Source organism: Triplophysa rosa, linkage group LG4 (assembly GCF_024868665.1).
Source record: "Triplophysa rosa linkage group LG4, Trosa_1v2, whole genome shotgun sequence".
NCBI classification, from domain to species: Eukaryota; Metazoa; Chordata; class Actinopteri; order Cypriniformes; family Nemacheilidae; genus Triplophysa; species Triplophysa rosa.
This window is the reverse complement of record NC_079893.1, coordinates 20,642,816-20,665,610: the sequence shown is the minus strand read 5'-3', so window position 1 is coordinate 20,665,610 and position 22,795 is coordinate 20,642,816. Positions and strand designations below refer to the sequence as shown.

General features: G+C 38.9%; 1 protein-coding gene across 2 annotated transcripts in view; it reads right to left on the bottom strand.

Moving 5' to 3' along the window:
• arhgap10 (Rho GTPase activating protein 10) overlaps nt 1-22,795 on the bottom strand; it is a 97,190-nt gene that overhangs the window by 3,701 nt on the left and 70,694 nt on the right. For both annotated transcript variants that reach the window (XM_057330583.1, XM_057330584.1), the window contains exons 19-21: nt 22,422-22,560; nt 13,471-13,627; nt 1,626-1,730 (exon numbers count right to left, since the gene is read on the bottom strand). In XM_057330583.1, the coding sequence (XP_057186566.1) occupies nt 1,626-1,730; nt 13,471-13,627; nt 22,422-22,560 (401 nt within the window). The remainder of the gene's footprint in view (nt 1-1,625; nt 1,731-13,470; nt 13,628-22,421; nt 22,561-22,795) is intronic.

The following is a 22,795-nucleotide window of genomic DNA, read 5'->3' as shown; positions in this document are numbered from 1 at the left end:
GCTGGCAACCCTGAGCTTGTGATTGAGCAGATGCCTGATGCTAGGCACACAGTGATAGGGGAGGGGCCATGCATGCTCGGACACTCAATTGCATCATCGATCCACCGTTTTAGCCCCGCCCCAAAACTCCTGAACGGAGAATTGGTGAAAAACTGTTTAACGGTTTAACTCCACAATTCAGTCCTACATACTTATGAGTCTTTGTAATGTGTTTCAGCAATACATTTCTAACATCTATAATGTGTTTAGAAACAATTCTCAGAATTCTCTTTACCCGGACTTTAAAGTGATAGTTCACCCAAAACTGAAAAATCTGTCATCATTTCCTCACCCTCTTGTCACTCTTTCTTCTGCAGAACACAAAAGAAGATATTTTGAAGAATGTTGGTAACCGAACAACAGTTGGTATCAATGGGTATCAATGTATCAATGGGTACCGCCGTTGTTCGGTTACCAACATTCTTTAAAATATCTTCTTTTGTGTTCTGAAGAAGGAAGAAAGTCATACAGGGTTTGAAATGATGTGAGTGTGAGGAAATGATGACGGGATTTTCAGTTTTGGGTGAACTACTGTATAGCTTTAATTCAGTAACTGTTCAGATGGATCTAGTGATTTCATTTAGTAAATGATTCACAGGTTCTTACAAACAAATCTAACAGGAATAATTTGTGTGTAAATCAGACTATACTAATCACGTTGTATGTTTACTTTTGTAATACAGCCAGCACAGACAGCGCAATAGAAACGTTTTTTGGTGTTATTTTGAAGGTTTAATCTCATCACACTCAATTCAGATTGCAAGCACACAGCTCGGGTAAAACGTCAAATATTTTGCCACGGTGTTGTAGACTCAGCAGTGCGAGAACACCACGTTAGCAGCGCGAGAATCACTGATTAGGACTTCAACCCAATTCAACACCTGGCAGTCTGATAAATGCTTTAAGAACATTACCTCAGAACAACAACACATATCCCAAACTCAATACACAACTCGAACAAGAAAGTTGACTGCGCTAATAATGAAAAGTTAGAGTAAAGACGTCATTCTCAAAGGTCACCACATTTTGCCAACAGCTTTTCAACAGATGAGATTAATTTCAAATGAAAGATTCTCATCACTCACTTCATTTTTGTCCCGATCTAAACTATAGCTCACAGCAGTGGTCTCTGTCTTGAAAGTGTGAGACAAAAAGTGTGTGTGTGTGTGTGTGTGTGCAGGTGAGCGTGTAGTGTCAGAAATAGAGCTGAGAAAGCAGAGATGACGGAGAGAGAGAAATCAAGAGCGAGCATTGTGTAGGAGGAAAGAGAAGGCTGGTGAGTGTGGAGTCGGAGGCTAAACAATGACAGATGAAGAGTGAGTGAATGCATGTGTGATTGAGTTAATAGCCCGAGGCTGAGAGCTTAAGTGAGACTTTAAGCATGAGTGAAAGAATCAATGAGACAGTGAGAGTCCTTGTGTGAGAGCGAGAAAGAGAGAACCGGTCAAGCCTTACACTTAAATCGGCGTGAATTGGAACAAATTAATGACATGCTATGAGAAATGAGGTGTGGATGAGTGTACAGTGGATATGCTTTGGGGTGCCAAAAATTCTGTTTTTTTCTTAAACTGTGTTTACGTTCATACCTTTCCGCGGGTTTACTCTTTTCCGTTCCCCCCGTTTCAAGGTTCATCGGTGTGTGCGTCGCAGGGGAGTCGGAATTCATCCATGATGCTGTGGCAGCGCATAACCTGTGGAAAAAAGTGACAACATTTCTGTCATCTGTTGATTCCGTAAATTCTGTCAGTAAGGAGTTTGATCAAAAAAGCACTACGATCGGTGCTTAAAAAGCTTATTGTTTTCTAAAATGTACTGTGTAATTATGGGCAGGAACAAAAGAACTCTGGGATTGATAGATTTTACGTTAGCATGTGCTGGTAATTCAATGCAATGTAGGCTACACAAAGTGTTTGAATGCTGGCCCTACTGAGCAAAAGAAGGAATAAAAACTAAAAAGAGGCAAAAAGTAAAAAAATACACACACACACACACACACACACAGTAAACTCAAACTGACAGACAGACAGAGAGTTTCTGCACCATTCCTCACACACAAACTGCTTCATCATTATTCGTTGCTCTAGCTTACGTTGCTCTTGCAGAGAGAGAGAGAGAGAGAGAGAGAGAGAGAGAGAGAGAGAGAGAGAGAGAGAGAGAGAGAGAGGAGAGAGAGAAGAGAGAGAGGAGAGAGAGAAGAGAGAGGAGGAAGACGAGAGAGAGAGAGAGAGAGAGAGAGAGAGAGAGAGAGAGAGAGAGAGCATCCCTTAAAATCAGATGTACCTGAAAAGAGCAAATGACGCAAATGGGCTCTTAGCAAAAGTAGACAGCGGGTTTAAGTGAACATGAAAGAGGCCAGAATTCTGTTTTATCAATGCATATACAGTATCACAGTGTGTTTGTGCTGAAGGTAAGGGCAGTGAAGGACTCTGAGTGGAGCTGCAACAAGGGCAAATGAGGAGAAGTGTGGTCCAACAGGAGATAGACAGACAGAGAGGGGAGGGGAGTGAGAGAAATGAATGTATGTGCGTATATACTATATATACAGTACATACATATGAAGAGTTTGGTTCCAAAAAGAGAGAAGAAATTTTCAAAAATCATGTTTTCTTTATTGTGCATTCCAAGTAATATCAATCAAACTGCAGTTGGTTTGTTTTGATTTAAGCCATAATAACAAAAAAACAACATAATTTTAGATTTTTTTTAAAACGGAGTTATCTCATTTTGGAACCAAACTCTTCATATATACAGTATATGTATGGAGAGATGCAGTGATTTATGACTCTGCAGTGGGTTTGTGAGTCTGCAGCTGCTGCACATCAGCATGAGACTCCAGCAGAGCTGCAGTGCAGCAGATATACTCATTAACCTCACTCTTCACACCATACGCTTGATGTTCTTCTTACACATGGTTATGCAGATGTGTCACGGTGAACAGATATAGGCCTGCTGTATACGCTGTGTCACTAGGGTGACAAGTATCGCTCCAGAAATTATAAAAAAGTTAACAGTGTTGAACGGAGTCGTCAAACTCTCAAGAAAAGCTAACATACATTGAAAATAGGGTTGCCCTGGCAACCAGCAGATCCTCAGGAAAATGATTTCCCCAAAATGGTTTTACAATTACCAGCAAGCCAAACCGAGAAAAATTGCTTTCCTATCGAGCTGGATGGAATTGCATGTTACAGTACATCTTTTCGGATCCTGAAATAGGATTTGTATTTAGCAGAGAATCATAAACAATCCTAAACTAAACACGGGCTGTTCATCAAGCCAATTCAGCTCCTTATTATCCTTCTAGTTCAATTACTTCAACTATTTATGTAAAGACCAGGCATCAATTCGGACGGTCGGGAGGTTGAGTTGAATGTTTGTAATTCAACAACGTCCATTTAAATGACCATTTAACATCAAAATCACAATATACTATAGTCACACCTGCCTAAGCACATTCATTTACTTTCTGTAGTACTGTATACAGTCCTTACTGGCAATTAAAATTGGCGTGAAACTGAGACTGTTTTCCCCACTATTATGACGTATATCTGAGTATAATGACTTCTGGAATGAAAATTGTAGCAGGATTACTTTGGGTATTGATTCGATTGTTGGAAGTTGGAGGCCTGGTCATTGGACAATCAGTATTGTCCCACTTCAAGGCAGAGAGACATATGTTATGCAGAGAAGAGATGTCAGAAGCTTTTGCATTTTATTTGACTTTGCAACTTTTTGTTTTCTAATAAAGTCCTAAAATGTACACAACGTAAAGAAAAAAATATCATATAATGTAAATAAGAATATGTGAATAACTCAATTTTGAAAAATTAGTCAGATAGAATCTTATAATTCTAAGGCGACAAATTGTTAGTTTTGATTTCATAGTGACTTTAAATTATATTTTGCTTTATTTTTCATTTAGTCTATAACACAATTTGTCAGTGTCATTAGCTTGGTTTCCAGATTTGCGCTTATGCAATATGTTCTAAATGTTAAAGATGGGGTAACATGCTATTTCATGCATTCTGACTTCTATACACTTTAAAACCTGCTGGCTTCTCATGCTTAACATGGTCAACTTGTTAAAAATGATTTGGACGTATGACGTAGTATTTCTGAGCTTGATACACTCCCCCAGCACTCCAACTTGTTTCGTAACTTTATACTTTATAACTTTGTAAGTCTGGATCTCTGTTTCGTAACACGGATCCTATTCCTTTTATTGGGCAATTCTCCCGGAAAAGCACGGCAAGGCGAAAGAAAGAAAGAGCCCGCCCCCATTTCCAACCGACGAGCATAGGAAGACCCGCTTATCAAGATTGGCTGCACTGCGGGCCTGCAACTGCAGCTCGTTACTCGTGTGATAGGGAGAGGTGTGTTTGTTTGTTCACGGCATTTCAGTGATGGATGTTATATAAACGGTGGATATAACGCTGGATTTGGAGATCGTTTGAAACGGATAGACATGAACTGCATGCGGTAAGTCAAACTAAGTCATTTGTCTGTGTTTTGTTGGCAATCTGCGATGATGTATTGTGTGCTCGTGCTGTAGTTCCGTCCCCCCTGCCTGCCTCCAGCAGCTCGTCTTTTTCTGGAAATAATCGTACAGCTGTATCTCTCTTTTGTAAATTTGATCAAACTAAATACTCTTCAAATATACGACGTATGCAATACTACTGTATAGGTACTAGACATATGCCCGATATGATATATATAACACGTGATTTATGCACAACTTGTGAGTGAAGTACGGTAAAATGCTGCTGCATCCGAAAGCCAGAGGGCGCTCTCGTGCAGAAACTCCAAATACGCACTGCAGAAGAAGACCATAACACACGTAGTAGTAGGAAATGCCTAAGGACATGTTTTTATCACCTCAATAAAAACCTCAAGTCTCATCAGGTATTTTTATGATAATAAAGTATATTTATAATGATCATATTTGATGGGTGTTGCTTTTTCAAATGCACATTATAAACGACTCAAACTCGCACTGCTTTTAGATCGAGCAGCACTTCTACTGATCCCAGAGCCGTGCTTCACGGACAATCTACGCATCAATAAAATAAACAATACCTTGCATTATCGCAGCCAGCTCGGTTTCAGCATGATTTGGTGGTAACCGCGGTTAACCGGGCACATGTCTAATAGGTACTCAAGATTAATATGAGATTGTCAGAAACGGCATGTGTCACCCCATCTTTAATAAAAAAGATTGCGAAATGACAGCACTTCCATTAAAAGATGTTATGCGCCTACAGTTGAGCTACAAAACAAATAAGCCGTTTCTGATATTTTGGCTGATGATACGAAAAATATTCGCACAGAAAGAAGAACCCGGCTAAAGCTGCAAGTCTCTTGCCTCACACCGCACTGACCTGATTTTTGCTGGTGCGATTTAATATTATGATCCGTTTTAACTTTCTAATGTTAAAAAAGTAGTTTCTGAAACTAATGATATAAGAGTCGATGCCTTAAATCTCATGAATACATAGTGTGACTTTAGCCAGAAAATCACAGGCGGGGTCACAAATGAGAAAACATTTTGAGCATTCTTTTTGTTCAAATAAAAGGAAAGATCTAAAGTTAAAGATCACAATAAGCTCTAGGGCTGCACGATATTGAGAAAATATGCGATATGCAATTTTGTTGTTGAATATTGCGATAACGATATTTCTTGCGATATAACATTTCCTAGAGAAATGCTTTTTTTAAATTATTTATATACATGTAATTATCATACTGAAATAAACAGGTAATATATATTCTTCTGATGTAACTGACAAAAGACATTAATGTTACATACAGATAGATAAATTAGGGCCATATCATTTTTAGTTTACCTAAATTTGTTTTAATATTTCTAAATTCTGTGTTTTTCCTTTTTTACTATACAATAGTGGTATATTTGTCCACATAAATTACTGTAGTATACTATAGTATTTACTATAGTAAACTGCAGTAAAATTCCTACTATATTGTTTTTGAACTTTACTATAGTATACAGTGTTTATCAATTTACTACAAGGGCACTACAATTTTCAATAGTACACTACAGTATTTTTTGTTTGAGTGTTCAATTTAACGAGACTTTTATTTTGACGGGTCTTTGGGAAGACGCTTGTTTGCAGATAGCTTCACTCAAACACTAAAACGCTCGTAAAATAAACTCTCAGAGCAACTCTGGAGATGAAGTTCATGTCCTCATACAGTGCAGCGCAGATAAATCCTCGACCATCACTCGTGTTGTATGTTAAACTGTGCACATAATTCACTCAGACACCCAGAACAGCCAGATGACATTTAAATAACAGGATTCCGCATCTGCATGGACTCAGTGCGGTGCGCCATTGATTATTGTCACACACAATCAAGCACAACCACGACAAACACGCGGCTCTGTCTAATGCACATATTCTTATTATTCTACACATATGTCGCACTGTTCTTTTTTTCAAGTTACTTGTCCGGTCGGGCAAGTAAAATTCTCTCTCACTTGCCAATACAAAACATTCACTTCTCCCGGACAAGTGTTAATGTCGAGCCCTGCAAAATATTACCATATTTCAGACGTAACGTACCGTTCTTTTTAGGCACAAGTTCGTTGCTGTCATTTTCCTCGCTCGTCTCTATTCCTGCCATATTTATTTTCCGCTCTCTGCTTTGAGCCGCTAGGTTCACCTTTGGGCCCGCGATCTAGCCAATAGTATAATAGCACCTACTTGGCGGGTATAAAGATAGTAATGCCCCTTCTGATTGGTCCAATTTGGACAATCTAAGCATGCAACACACAAATGATTGACACATGAAACAAATTTAATTTATCGCAACTCTCTGCGATATGGATATCGCATATACTATTATCGAGATAACGATGATTTTTCGATATATCGTGCAGCCCTAATAAGCTCAATGCTGAATGTCATTGACAAACATTCAAATATACTAAGTTTATTAATCGGTGGAAAAATCCTTTACCGATACATCCCTAAATAACACAAATAACATATTTTACACTTACTCGTGACATTTAACTTTCCGAGTGCTGCAAAAGTTTTTACTTATCCACCGATCTCATAACGTCCTGTTTAATGCCATGGCATATATTTCACAACATGCTTTCATTTAGAAAACTGGGTCAATAGTTTAATTTTGATATGATGAAAATGTTTTGATATTAACAGTTTTGGCAGACCACACTTTCACAGGGCTGGGCGATGTGATGATGTTATCGTATATCGCCGATGTCTCGCAAATACCCTGATGTCGATTACAACAGACAGACACCAGACGATAACTGATTATAATGGAAAATACGCGTTATAACATTATCATGCGATGTAGGCTTTAGCGTGAACGTTAATGTTCATATGCCCAGGCAGTCAGTAACAGTGACAGAATTTTGGAAACGCTGTTTTCGGTCAGTTGAACGTGCTGCTGTTTTCTGCCGTCGCTGCACAAATAGACCAAGAGAAAGATGAGCTGCGTCAACAAAGCAAAACCTCATGCTCACGGGGCTGTACCGGCAACATTTTTCTACTGCATAAAAGCTTTATGGTTTATCTACGCGCTTTACCTGTTGAAAGAAGTCACTGCAACACTGGTTTGTGCACATGGTTCGCCTGCGTGTGTGTGTGTGTGTGTGTGTGCACGTGTGCCTGCGTGCGTGTTTGTTTGGCACTCGGTGGGTCCGGAACGAATTCCCTCCCGGTCCGTATCCGCAGATTGATCGTCTGTGCAACTTTGCATGAAGTCAAACACACCCGATATTATCAGACATCGCGATGATTTTAAAGTCGATTATCGCTCATTTTTTTTAAACGCAACGCCCAGCCCTACATGACAATATACAATTCATGAACGGGAAATGTCTCTGAACGTTAAAAAGCCTGACATTATGAATAAAGTGTAGCGGTTTTAGCTGCATGTTAAAATAATGATGAGCTAAGCTCACCAAATGTGGTTCTCCACCAGATCTATCAAGATCACATCCATGAAACGAGTTATTTAAAACATCAATTTCAGTCAAGGAATTAGTTTAGCTCAATGGAAAATATGTATAATAATCGTTATTAAATATACATATTTTAGTCTCTGATTAGTAATATAAAGCATAACAATACTTCCAGTCCAACTGGAAGTATTCGTCCAGCGAATGCATCACTGATATTATATACTTTACATTATCTCATGGCGATAAGTAACGTGACTTTGCCAAACAGGATTTAGAGCAAAGGTAGTGTAAATCAAACAGTTTAAGTGCCCAAGTATATGAGCTGAACACAGAAAACCCCTCACAGGTGAATATACATGGTTGTTTATTAAACTCTACTCTACATGGTAAACATAATGACGATCGCATAAACACAAACAAAACAATGAAACATGAAACACAAACACACTAGGGAACGTGGAGAGAGAAAGAGTGAGACGAGAGAGAGAGAGAGAGAGAGAGAGAGAGAGAGAAAGAGTGAGACGAGAGAGAGAGAGAGAGAGAGAGAGAGAGAGAGAGAGAGAGAGAGAGAGAGAGAGAGAGAGAGAGAGAGAGAGAGAGAGAGAGAGAGAGAGAGAGAGAGAGAGAGAGAGAGAGAGAGAGAGAGAGCATGGCAGCGATTTCTGAACACCAATAAAAATCATCTTTAAAAAAGAGGAACAGACTTAACGCAGCTATTCTATATACAGAATCGGATACTTGCGAGATCTGTGCTGGACCAATATCCGTATGCGCGTGTACAGATGGAATTGTTCAAAACGTTTCAGAATGCAGTCCAGCTGGAAAGTTCCGGGCCTCGTGACCAGCCGTGTGGCTCAGCCAGGTGTGCGTGGCAGCAGAAGTCCATTGTTCCATCTTCCCCCCCAGTGGGGGGAAAAGGGCAGTCTCCGAAGAGACGCCACGAACCAGTTTCTGATGAGGGCAGGTATAGAGCAGAAGGCCAAGCTTTTCAGAGCAGGCTCGATATTTAACTTCATGAGAGGGCATGCCCACCTGAGTTTGAATCGACCAATCAGAGTTGAGCAGGGAAGAGGTTCTTTATCCACTCAACAGCTAATTTGCATCTTTATGACCTCATAGCAACTTTACAAAATACCATTCCAAATTATTACATAATGAAAAGAAAGTGTTCTATGGTCACACAATATATATAAACAAGTAGGAATTGTAAAGACAAACATTTATATATCAAATATGCTAAGGTTTGAATTGCATCAAGTCATGATTCATTTGGAAGTATGAATACAAGCAAAGCCTGAATTAATTTGCCTATTTAACAGTTACAGATTATTTAAAATGGCAAGATAACAACCTAGATATTTAGATATATTTATAGAAAAGGACAGTTTAATCACACCAGTTCCTATTTTTCAGAGGAGTTTCTCTGGATAGTCTCAAATGTTAAGTTCCAGGTGAGACAAAACAGAGAGACTTCTCACCTCTGCTTTGAAGCTTAGGAGTCGTAAATATCCCACGGAGTAACAAAAGGGGTTATCAACACTTTCAGGAGAAGAACCAACCTAAATCCAGGCCCCACTGGAGTCTGACTCCGTCCTGGTTTCTTGATATCAACATCAAAAGACCAAAAGAGAGTGGAGGGGGTTTATGGCTCTTCTTTTAATGATTCCGACCATTTGGCCTATGCCAAGTCTCTACAAAAGCCTAGCAGAGACATTTTTAGATTTTTGACAACATATCCGCAATGTACGTGAATGTTTATAATGATCTTAATCCAGAGAAGAAACGCAGCTGTGTCTGCAGTCGTATTTGTTCTATATGGGGGATAGATGGTGATAATTCAACGATATTATAGAGCACATTCGGTTTTAAAGGAAATAAAGCCAAATCATGGGTTTTGCCATTTTTTATGAATGACGCGCATCACAATGTATATGAGCAAACACAAACTCTTTACTGATCTCACTCGCTGTATTTCTCAGTTTGCACAAAACACAGAGCGAATACAAACATTAAGCTCTGTATGCAACCCATACAGAAAGGTTTTTTAAAACATTTCAGCAGTAACTGAAAACAGCAGCAACTGACCCTACACTATTTATATATTGAAGATATTGATGGAATGTATGGACCAAAAAAAAATGTAAACCCTTGTTAAATTAAATTATGTATTTATAAATATATAATTACTTTTCCTGTGGATTTACAAATTTGAAACTTTGATATTGTAGACAGCGTTTATCTTTTTATGCCTGAATCTTTCAACTCTAGCCCATTGGCTGAGTGAGGCGCAGTAAGACAATGAGCTTGACGTGTCAACTTGACTGAGTGAAGATCTGTGAATAGACTGCCACTCAGCGGTAAACAAGAGTAAACACACATCAAAGAAGTACCGCAGCGGAGACGGCGGAAGGATTATTCTGGTTGAGTACAACTGTAATGTATTTTTTCTTTTTGCGATAAGTCATTCTTGCCAAACTTCTTTGGGTTTTATGGTGGGTTGCGAACCAACTTTTGAGGTGCGTACCGCCACCATGAGGAAGTATAAACAGAAATCAAGCCCAACAAAACGGTGCCATTTTTAAAGAATGATCAACAAAAACTGTTTCCATTGTCGTTTTGTGAAATATTCCTTTATCGAATTGCCTGAAAAAAACACACGCAAATGACTTTTTTGCGATACATGGAAGTTTGTGGTGAAATGTGTTTCCATTGGGCATATTTTCAATTCACAATTTCAATTTGCGCAATTTAAATGGTAATGAAAATGCAGCTATTCTTTAAGTGAAAATGCACCTGTTACAAAAAAAATTTCTTTCTCATATTTTTGTTTTGGTGGAAGATTCTGAAGATTCTACATATGTGTCACCCAAAGATGTTACCAACTATTCACAACTGAACATTGCAGGGACATCAAATGTTTAAGAATGAATGATTAAAAAACCATGTTAGCTGCGACACTGGATTAAAGAAACATTTTGTGTGGCAACGCATTATCTTTAAAGGTTCAAATTGTAATTTTTTGGAGGATCTACTGACAGAAATGCAATATAATATGCATAACTATGTGTTCAGAGGTGTATAAAGACCTTACATAATGAAGCGTTATGTTTTTATTACCTTAGAAAGAGCTATTTCTATCTATACACACCGCGGGTCCCTTGCATGGAATTCGCCATGTTGTTTCTACAGTAGCCCTAAACGGACAAACTGCTCTACACAGCGTGTTTCATAAATACGTTATCTCCTTCAGCAAAGAAGTGAAAACATGACGACATCTTATTCCTGTGAGAACCACTGTAATGTTTATAAAGGGAGGGGTGGAGTGAGCTGTGGTTGCAATTCGAAACCTAACCGCTATATGCCGCTCTATTTCTGGACCGTTAAAACACAGAGAACATAAGCGGTCAACACCCTTCAGCATGTGAAAATTCATTACAGTAAGTGTCAAAACACGATTCAGCATTTGGCTTGACTAGACAACTACAGTACTATAACTGTGATCTCTGCTCTTCTACTTCAAGGCCAAGGGCTTGAGATATTTACAGTCAGACAGGCGAAGTCTGCATGATATATGGACAGGAGTAGATCCGTGCGCGGCAGTGGCCGCTAGAAGAGTAAACAAGCCGAATATCTCTCTGTGTCAATAGCGTTTACGGAGTGCGGCCGCGGCCACCTGTCCCTCGGACAAACAGCAGGCAGGATTTACAGGCGTGCGGGGAGCCGCTTCCTCTGATGGCAGAGGGTGAGAAACGGCAGGGAGGGAAGCAGAGGGTTACATAAGACCAGCGCCGTCTGCGCACAGGACCGCAGGCCAAAAAGAGAGCGCGGCAGTGACTCAAAGATCAACTTTACTGTAAAAGAGGGAATGTGGGGAAATGAACTAGTGATCGGGGATTTGGGGAATAGGAGGTCACATTTTGAGTAAATGAGCGCATAACCATGGCGATAAAGTGCTGTATAATTCACAAAATGAAAAAGAATCAAATCTGTGGCTGAGAGTACAGTAGAGGGAGAAACAGTGAACAGATGTGCAGAAACATAAGGTTTATGTCCAGGTGACACTGCAAGATGTGTTGGTGATATTTGCCAGCATGACCAAACGTTATACTTGATCCCCTATCAGCATTCAAGAGAGGAACTCCAGACAAAAACACAGCATCTAAAGAACAATGAAAGAGCTGAGGTACCACAGGCAAAACCTCTGGCAAATAACATCGGGCTTGTGCTTGTCAGCTTATGTTAGTTCATGGGCTGAGAGCAAAACACCAACACACTGGACCTTAATAAGGTAGAGTTAAATGGATGTGCAATGTTTAGGCTTCGTCAATATTTTTGCGTGGACGCTGGTTAAACATATGTGGAACGATACATCGTACAGCCACAGAAAAAATTAAGAGACCATTTCAAAATCAGCTTTTTTATTTAAAAATGTACTATTTATAGGTATGTGTTTAGGTAAAATCGTTATTTTTGTTTTAATCGGTGAACTTTTCGGTGAATTCCAAATAAAAAACATTGTTTCTATTTGCATTTATCTGTAGAAAATGAAAACTGGAGAAACGATGTATGTATTTGTACATGTATTTAGCCTCGATAACCTCGGTTTCCCTCAAAATGTGCATGTGTCTTCAACATTGCTGTTGGATGACTTTATGTCACTCCTGGGGTTTGATTTTGTTGAAATAATAAAAAAAAACCTGGACTGGAATGGCCACAATACATCTAGAAATGCAGTTTAAATATAAACATTTGTAATTTTTCCTGCGGCTGTCCAGTACATGCGAGTACAGTACACTTAAATTATACCCATGTATCATTTTTTAAGTTGTGTTGGGAGTCAAAAACTGCTACAAATTATGTAACATTGTATCATCAACATTAAACAACGTTTGATCAAACTTTCAAGCAACTGAGATGACAGTGATCCAGAAATTGTGTGTACTTTCTGGAACCTCTGCTGCTTGGAAAAACTTTTATGTCACGATATTCAAATAATGTGAATTTACATTTACATTTATGCATTTGGCAGACACTTTTATCCAAAGCGACTTACACTGCACTATACATTTGTTTCTACGTATGTGTAATCCCCTGGGATCGAACCCATTACCTTGGCGTTGCTAGCGCTCTAACCACTGAGCCACAGGAAAGCTTTAAAAACAAATGGATCAAAACAAAAAGAGCAAATTTGATGCACAAACATCTTTTAGTCTTGTAACAAAAAGCTTTATTTAAACCCATGAAAATGCAGATCCGGTTGTAAATAATCTTTCATTGTTCCATTATTACATTAGCAGATTTTGATAATCATATTAATTGTGCAGTAATGGAAAAGCAGCCCAGTGTGCAGCATATAAGCAGGCAGCTTTGAATATTGTTTTAAAGTATCTTCAGTTAATAAAGTCGACTGAGCTTTTAATACATATTGCACATGTGAAATGGATATTTATAAGTTGTGGAAATAGGTGAACGCTACATACCCCGTGCTCTCTGGTAGGGACATGGTAACGTTGCTGTGAGGATTCTTAGATTTCTCAGGAGGTGTTCCAGAGGCGTTAGAGGACTGGGAGGAGACTGACTCATTACTACCGGCTGATGTCTCATCATTAACCAGGGCTGGACTCTCAGAAGGAGAGACTAGAGTTAAGTAGAATGCAAGAAAGGAGAAAAGGAAAGGTGAGATCAGTTGAAACACAAATTGAATAAATACAAAGTAAAAAAAACCAACTTTGTTTCATAATCTAGGCCCTGTCCACACGAACACGGGTATTTTCAAAACCGCAGTTTTTTCTATGCGGTTTGGCCGTTCGTCCACATGCAAACGCAATACTCGGTCACTGAAACCAAACTTTTTTGAAAACTCCTGCCAGGGTGAAGAATTTTAGAAACGAAGGAGACAGTGAAACCGGAGAATTGGCGTATGACGGTGGAATGCGTGCCGCTATCTGCTTTGTTTGACGTCAGATTCCAGGCTTCTGATTGGCCAACACGGCTTTATGGTTATATCGCCACCTGTTGGTTTGGAAGGCTTTTGACAGCGCTTTATAGCGTGTTTTTGCGTTTTCGTGTGGACGCACGTTTTTTTTTTAACAAAGAAGGAATTTATAAAAATACACGTGTACGTGTGGACTAGGCTCTAGTTAACTCCCTTACTAGCTAAACATGCAAATTATAATTAACATGATAAAAATATATATATTATATAATTATGATCAAATTTGACTGTTCACAAAACAGTCTATATTTCTTTAATCTACAGTATACACAAAAAGCTTTTGACTGTCACCAAATATTTTAAGAAATCATTCAGGATCATTTCAAAAATATTTCAGTTGTATGTTCCTAATATGTTTCCAAAAACATCAACGGTAGTCAGCAGCAGCAGGACAGGATTTTTTTAGAGATGCACCGATTGCAATTTTCTTTGCCGATTCCGATTTCCGATTTTATTACTATTTATAAGTGAAGCCAAACCATATTAACTTTTCTTCAATACACATTTTTTTTATTTTCATTGAATAAATGATTGAACATTACAATTTCCCCAAATTTCCCTAAATGCAGTTCTCCAAGCTGCATTAAATTACAGAATCTTCTCTTTCCCAAACAACTCTTAAATTGAATAACTCTGTTACTGAAAAGAAGTACAAATAATAAAATATAACTAAACATGTCACTTAATTTACCTTTTTCATTTTTGTACTCATCTCACAAAAGTCTAAGATAACAATAAAATAATTCAACTTTATTCTCGTCTGTTTCCGTTTATGAAACTAACATTGCTTTATTTCATTTTTTCTGAAATGTAAAATAAATTGTCTTTATCTTGTGTCTGTAGTATTAAAAGAAGTGGGTTGATTTTTGCTGCAACTTCAATAAAAAGTTAAAATCTTATGAGTGAATTCTACTCTAAAGATGTAAATGTATTTGCAGTTTTTTTGTGTTAGTAAATAACTCAATTAGATATATATCACACATATTGGTTGATTTATTTATTTTTTTATATTTTGGATTTTTAAAAACAAGTAGAAGTCGTGTTGAATGTCATTTTACCTAGGTGAAATGACCACAGTTTAACGTAAGACAAGGAATCAGGTTGAATGGAATTTACGTTTGTTTTACACAGAGTGAACGACTTCAACATGAGTTTAGCATGTGTCAGAGTTTAGCATCACTGTTAGCATACATACCCCATGTAGACGGAGCAGCGAGAGATGAACTACAGTGCACCTTTTTGTCTGTACAGTACATGATGCGTGTGCACAACGTGCAGTCAGCGGACATGAAAGATGCGCGTCAGTCAGCAGAGACTCGCATCACGGGAAACAGAAGATCGGCTTGGAATCGGCGAGACGTGAGACTGACCGGCCGGTCACCGGTCGGGCCGATCATACGAAAAACTGGCCGATTCCGATCTCTGGCCGGTCAATCGGTGCACCTCTAAATTTTTTGTATTGAAATGGTTTTGAATGATCCTGAATGATTTCTTAAAATATTCCAAGGAGCAAGACAATAACGAATTCCAACAGTTCCATTGAAGTCTTTACTTTTATCTGTTGTCTGGCTTATAAAGTGTATTAAGAAGCGCATTTTACATTTACATGTATGCATTTGGACGACGATTTTATCCAAAGCGACTTACATTGCATTGTGCTATACATTTGTTTCTGACTATGTGCAATCCCCTGGGATCAAACCCATGACCTTGGCGTAGCTAGCGCCATGCTCTAACCACTGAGCCACAGGAAAGCTTTTCAGAAATTAATTGATAAGTGTTACAAGAAACTGGTTTTGAAACTGGTTTTAATACTCCATTGTAGCCAGCCAGTATGACTGAATGCCTTAAAGCAAAAAGCTTTGTGCTGAATGTCAAAAAAAATTTACGATAAAATTTGAGCTGTCATTCCTAATTTCATAAGAAACAGCAGCCAGTGGAAGAGATGTAGGGGGTGGGGGGATGTTTTATTATTTTTTCATTGAGATTCTCTTATGTTGGAAAAGTTGTTTAGAAAGAAATTTTTCTGGAATACATCCATTAGAAACAGTAGGCAGTACATAGCTACATGTTATCAAATCGCAGAACGCACAACATTTTTGTGGACCCTCCCATTATATTACTCATACAGTATCACTGATAATATACCAAACAGAAAAGAAATAACATCTTCTAGTGGTTAGATAACATGACATCTATCCTACTTAAAATGCTATTTCAAGATGACCTAGAAGACCAACAGAACAGGTGTCATTGACGTATAATAGTGGGCAGTCGTGTGCTAATGTATTCATGACACATGAAGTTGCAGATTGTGACCCATTTCTCCGTCTTTGTTTCAATAGACAGTCTTTATAGACTGGGCACAGTTACAGTATAAACAGCTGATAAAGTACAGTGGATTTTATCAAATGTGAATGTCATCAAAAAATAACCTATTTGCAATGAGTAGTATTTAAATGATTATGTAATCAAATGGTTTTTATCTCATTTACCTAAAAGATGACTATATATCAAAAAGTAAAAAAACTTTATTTTTCTTATGCTTTATTTTTATTTCAAATTATACTTTTTGGATCTGGTTAAAAGAACAGTTATGTTTCTAATTCTAAATATTAAAGGAGTAGTTCACTATAAATTTTCAATTTCATGATAATTCACTCACCCACGTGTTTATTGTTTAGTTCTTCTATTAACAACAAATTGAGGCTTATGAGGAAAGCTTTCCAGGGTTCTTTTCCATATAATGCACTTACAAGGGGGTCTGTTGGTTAAGGTCCAAATCTCAGTTTCGTCGCAGCTTCGAAAGGCTCTACACGACACCAGCCAATGAATAAGGGTGTCTAGCAAAACGATTAGTCATTTTCCAAAAAAACGAAAAAATTATATACTATTTAAACATAAATCCACAGCTTGCACTGCCTCCACGATGCACGTCCATGACTTCTCTTACTATGTAAACATGTTAGAAAAGTCACGCGTGACGCGGAAGTTCCGACCCAGTGTTTACGAGTGTGGAGAAAGAAGACCGTTCAAAAGTTCTTGGATGTTGAATGACATGTTATATGCCTTTGTGCAAGATTATTGTTTAAAATGGTCAGATCGTGCATATCAGGGATGTTTAAAGCAGCCGTGCAATGGTGTTTCATGCATTCTGACTTCTTTACTATGTTTAATGTGTTGTCTTCTCATGCTTGACATGGTCAACTTGTCAAAAAACGAGTTGGACGTATGACGTAGTATTTCGGTGCTCGATACACTCCCCCAGCGTTTGTATAGGTTTCGGAAAGTTTTTTTCGAACATGAAAATCCGTTTCGTAACAACTTTTCTTCACGCGATCCCAGTGTTAAAAGATGCCGGAAATGAACTGCACGCGGTAAGTCAAACTGAGTCATATGTCTGAGTTTTGTTGGCAGTGGGTGCGCACATGTTTAGTTCCCCCCCTCCGCACGCGTCATATGTCTACGGATATTTGAATGGTGCGATACTATTCTGTAAGTACTCAATATTAACATGAGATATGCAGAAACTGTCTGAGATACGGCAGCTTTAAATCTTTTGAAATCGTCACGCGTAACCTTTCCAATGTGATTGCGTGGATGTTCATCGCGGAGGCAGCAAGCCGTGTATTCATGTTTAAAAAATATATAATTTTTTCGTTTTCTTGGAAAATCGTTTCGCTATAGACAACACCCTTATTCATCATATAAATGCCCCAAAAGTGCTTATTATTTGAAAAAAGCATGAATAATCTAACTTTTTAGGCGCAAGGGCTTATGGGTATTCCTAACAGCATTTGTACTCATTGCTCTGGAAATGTATGTTATGTTTACTTAATTTTAACTGTAGTTTGCACTACTCAAATTTTTCCATATACTTTATCAATTTGGACCTTAACCAATAGCCCCCGTTCAAGTCCATTATATGGAGAAGAACCCTGGAAAGCTTTCCTCAAAAGCCTCAATTTGTTTTCGACAGAAGAAATAAACACACGGACGGCTTATATGACATGTGGTTGAGTGAATTATCATAATATTTAATTTTATTAGTAAACCATTCTTTTAAACAGCCTAACCTACCCTACTAGCTAGTTAAATCAATTGGAGATATGTTTCTTCCTGAAATAGTGGATCTAGGTTCTACAGTACATGATTACTAAAAAGCTGTGGTCTGTCAACCCTGAAATCCAAACAGTCGGCGTTACTACACAAATCTACAGTTTTCTAAGTATCGTGTTTATTTTGGTTCCTTTTCTACAGTTACACCACACAACACAACACACAGGGATCCTTAACAAACAAGTAATCAGTGTTTACTCCTTTTAGTCTACAAAGTGTGGCGATTCAGGCCCTGAAAACTGCAGCGTTCTTGAAACCCAACACTGTTTGGAAAGTATGCTAATACACTTTGGAAGAAGTGCCAATACTTGTCAGAATGCACCTGCACAGCTGTTACAAGGACGGGCGAGTAAAGATGTAAAAACCACATAATTCTGGAAAAGTGGAACCTATGATAAGACCTGCTTTGTTCTTTACTAAAAATAAAAATGCTTAGCTTAAAACTTTGCCAGCCAAATCTTATATTGATCTCCGTATGAAATCATTCCTGTTGAGTTGAATTCCTGTTCAACTCAAATACAGAACTTAAACATAGAGGAGCATTCGAGACAGACCAGGGTCAGTAAGGCATCAGTTATCCACCTAAATATGGACTGGCAAACTACATCCTGACAATGGCTAATCAGTGTGTTTCACATCTGAATGCTCAGCGGGCAGCTGTCCCAGACTGACACGAGCCCTTGCCGGTCAGACACCACATGGGAATAAACTGCCTGGACTGCAAAATACAATCATTGTGGATATTAACACTAGTTTTACTTTTACTAAACGTTACCTCTTTTTAATGGCCCCAAAGTCTCTTTGGTATGAATGAAAAAGTAATATTATATTACAGCCACTGAGTCACTTTTTAAATAAAAAAAGTTGATAATTCATACATTTTGTCTTATGTTATGAGAATTGATTATAAACAAATTGCAAATTACATGACTTTCTAATGAATTAATTTCTAATGCTTAAGTCCAAATTGAAAAAGGTTATAAGACACCATAATACAAACAATATAATAACATGTAATACATGTGTTATGTCTCTATTTCACTATATACACTCACCTAAAGGATTATTAGGAACACCATACTAATACGGTGTTTGACCCCCTTTCGCCTTCAGAACTGCCTTAATTCTACGTGGCATTGATTCAACAAGGTGCTGAAAGCATTCTTTAGAAATGTTGGCCCATATTGATAGGATAGCATCTTGCAGTTGATGGAGATTTGTGGGATGCACATCCAGGGCACGAAGCTCCCGTTCCACCACATCCCAAAGATGTTCTATCGGGTTGAGATCTGGTGACTGTGGGGGCCATTCTAGTACAGTGAACTCATTGTCATGTTCAAGAAACCAATTTGAAATGATTCGAGCTTTGTGACATGGTGCATTATCCTGCTGGAAGTAGCCATTAGAGGATGGGTACATGGTGGTCATAAAGGGATGGACATGGTCAGAAACAATGCTCAGGTAGGCCGTGGCATTTAAACGATGCCCAATTGGCACTAAGGGGCCTAAAGTGTGCCAAGAAAACATCCCCCACACCATTACACCACCACCACCAGCCTGCACAGTGGTAACAAGGCATGATGGATCCATGTTCTCATTCTGTTTACGCCAAATTCTGACTCTACCATTTGAATGTCTCAACAGAAATCGAGACTCATCAGACCAGGCAACATTTTTCCAGTCTTCAACTGTCCAATTTTGGTGAGCTCGTGCAAATTGTAGCCTCTTTTTCCTATTTGTAGTGGAGATGAGTGGTACCCGGTGGGGTCTTCTGCTGTTGTAGCCCATCTGCCTCAAGGTTGTGCGTGTTGTGGCTTCACAAATGCTTTGCTGCATACCTCGGTTGTAACGAGTGGTTATTTCAGTCAAAGTTGCTCTTCTATCAGCTTGAATCAGTCGGCCCATTCTCCTCTGACCTCTAGCATCAACAAGGCATTTTCGCCCACAGGACTGCCGCATACTGGATGTTTTTCCCTTTTCACACCATTCTTTGTAAACCCTAGAAATGGTTGTGCGTGAAAATCCCAGTAACTGAGCAGATTGTGAAATACTCAGACCGGCCCGTCTGGCACCAACAACCATGCCACGCTCAAAATTGCTTAAATCACCTTTCTTTCCCATTCTGACATTCAGTTTGGAGTTCAGGAGATTGTCTTGACCAGGACCACACCCCTAAATGCATTGAAGCAACTGCCATGTGATTGGTTGATTAGATAATTGCATTAATGAGAAATTGAACAGGTGTTCCTAATAATCCTTTAGGTGAGTGTATATATATATATACACTATAGGAACAATCAGTCATACTTTTCACATTTTTAATTAGACCAATCTACATTTTTATGTAACAGACTTTAAAGGAGTCATGAATTAAGACATCAATTTTAACCCGAGCTTTTGTTGTATAAGAGGGAATCGTATTCAAGCGAACATCCTGTGAGTGTCAGAACTGAAAACACCCTTGTTACTGAAATGACTGTTATTGACACGAGGCTCAGCGAACGGCAGGTCCTGGAATGCACCTATCTATGACAGGTTGAACACCGCCTCCACAGAAGAATATCAACGACTACTTCTCTAGCCCCGCCCACTGGTTAGCGCATGACAGTACTGAAGTAACAAGTTGCACAGAACCAGATAGAGCGAGCAAGCAATAAACATGCCGTTAAAGATCGCTAAATATTGTGGAGTCAGTGCCTGGTTGCGGAAGAACACAGTCGCTGCATAACCTTCCTTCGGATTCCGACATTAGTAATGCATGGTTGAAGTTTATTTTTAAAAACGTTACAGCTCACGTGGGTAAAACATGGAGCGTTTGTTCGATTAATTTCACCGAGGATTCCTTCGTGAACAAGGCACAGGTCGACACTGGATTTGCGGAGAGACTAAAATGAAAAAGCAGTGCTGTGCCGTCAATATTGGATCCGATAGGAATGGCGCAGCAATCTGTACTATGCGTCACTATTGCTTTGTTAGAGATCGCTTGATATGCCCTGAGCCCTATTCGCATCCCTATTCCTATTCAGGATTAGTATTACCTGGGGACCTCTAGTCATTTGTAATAATTGCAGAGATTGTCTGTGATCTTAATCCCGTGCGAATCGGCCATGTCTGTAATTTGTAAAGTAAAAATTCCCCCACAAATTACCTACCATATTTTGACGACCACCGAGGTCCTGTGATAATATTAGTCCTGTGTGAATCGGCATCTCTGTGATTTGGCGGGCTCATATATAATTTTTTAAGGTTTTATCCACCGTTTGTGAATAATGGAGGCTGTTTTGAAGTGTTTTGATATTATTTCGGGTGCTGGGTCATATCGATATCGTCCTGTCGTTTTGGCCGGGAGTCATGGAGTTATTTATCATGGAAACTCTCGTAACATTTGAGACCCGTGATTGCGGTAATCTTCTGTCCGGTTCATGATCGCGGGTCTCAAATGTTGACAGGTACGGTCATATATCATTAAACGCAATACAACTATAGGCTATACAAACTACACGTAAAGCCTTGCCATCACATCCAGGAAATAAGTCAGTCAATTTGAGTAAAATCACAGGCTTCACTTATCCCGTGCGAAGGCGTCACATGAAATATAGATGTGGGGAGGTAATTTATAAATCACATGAGGTCCCCAGATAATACTAATCCCGTGTGAACAGGGCGAATGTGTAACCTAACGTTACTTGTCTAAACAAATTCACAGAAGGCTACAACTAAGTTTACTACGCAAACTGCTATCCAATCATAGCAGTGGGCGTTTACTTCCAAGTCTTCAATGCGGCACGGCCATTCAAACCGAGCGTTTGTCGAGCCGGCCTCAAAACCCGAGTAGAAAATAGCCTATTACTTATTGGTTTTGATTTTTTTTTAAGTAAAAACCACGTCAACGTCATAAGTAGACCTCAAACAACAGTATAAAACAATAAACAAGCCCAGTTCAGGACACCTGTAAGAAGTTATGACCAGTCTTGAAGAAAGAAATGAGATAGCTACCTTGTAAGACTAGTCTTAGTAGTTTATGCAACCGGCACCAGGAAAGCACAAAGTAAGATCAGTGCATCTTTAGTTTTATCTTATCTCCAGGCCCAGGCAGATTTTTTATATTCTCCGATTTGCTGCACTGATGTTTGGGCAAAATCTGTAAACTTCTACATGGTCCTGGTTTCTCTCTCTAAACACTCTCTATATAATATACATCAGTACCTATGTTACAGTATATAAATATGCATTTAACACCTAATGCAGGGGACATTGATAATTCCTTGTGCTGTTTGCTTGACCTTGCTGTGCTTAAAGCCGATTACTCTTTCGTACCTGCTTGAATATCCAGCACCTGTGGGTTGTACACAGCCAGCGGGCGACTCTGTCGGCTGAGCTTCTTGGATTGTCTGGTTGGCGCGGAGAGGGGTGTAGTTGCTAAGGTTGCAGAGATGCTCGGAGCATCCTCGAATATCTAAAAGAAAAAAAGTTAGTGGGATTTGCTGGCTACACTGAGTATGTGGTGTGTGTGTAAAAATAAACAGAGAAATAAACAGTTTGTTTGCAGTAGACGCCTGTGGAGAACTAACAATGGCTATGTGTGCGAGTGTGATTACGCGTGGTAAAAACAGAAGCAAATAATGATTCAGGAACTTCTTGAGACCTGTTTCTTAAAAGAAGTGTTTGCATACGTCAACTAACTGGCCATT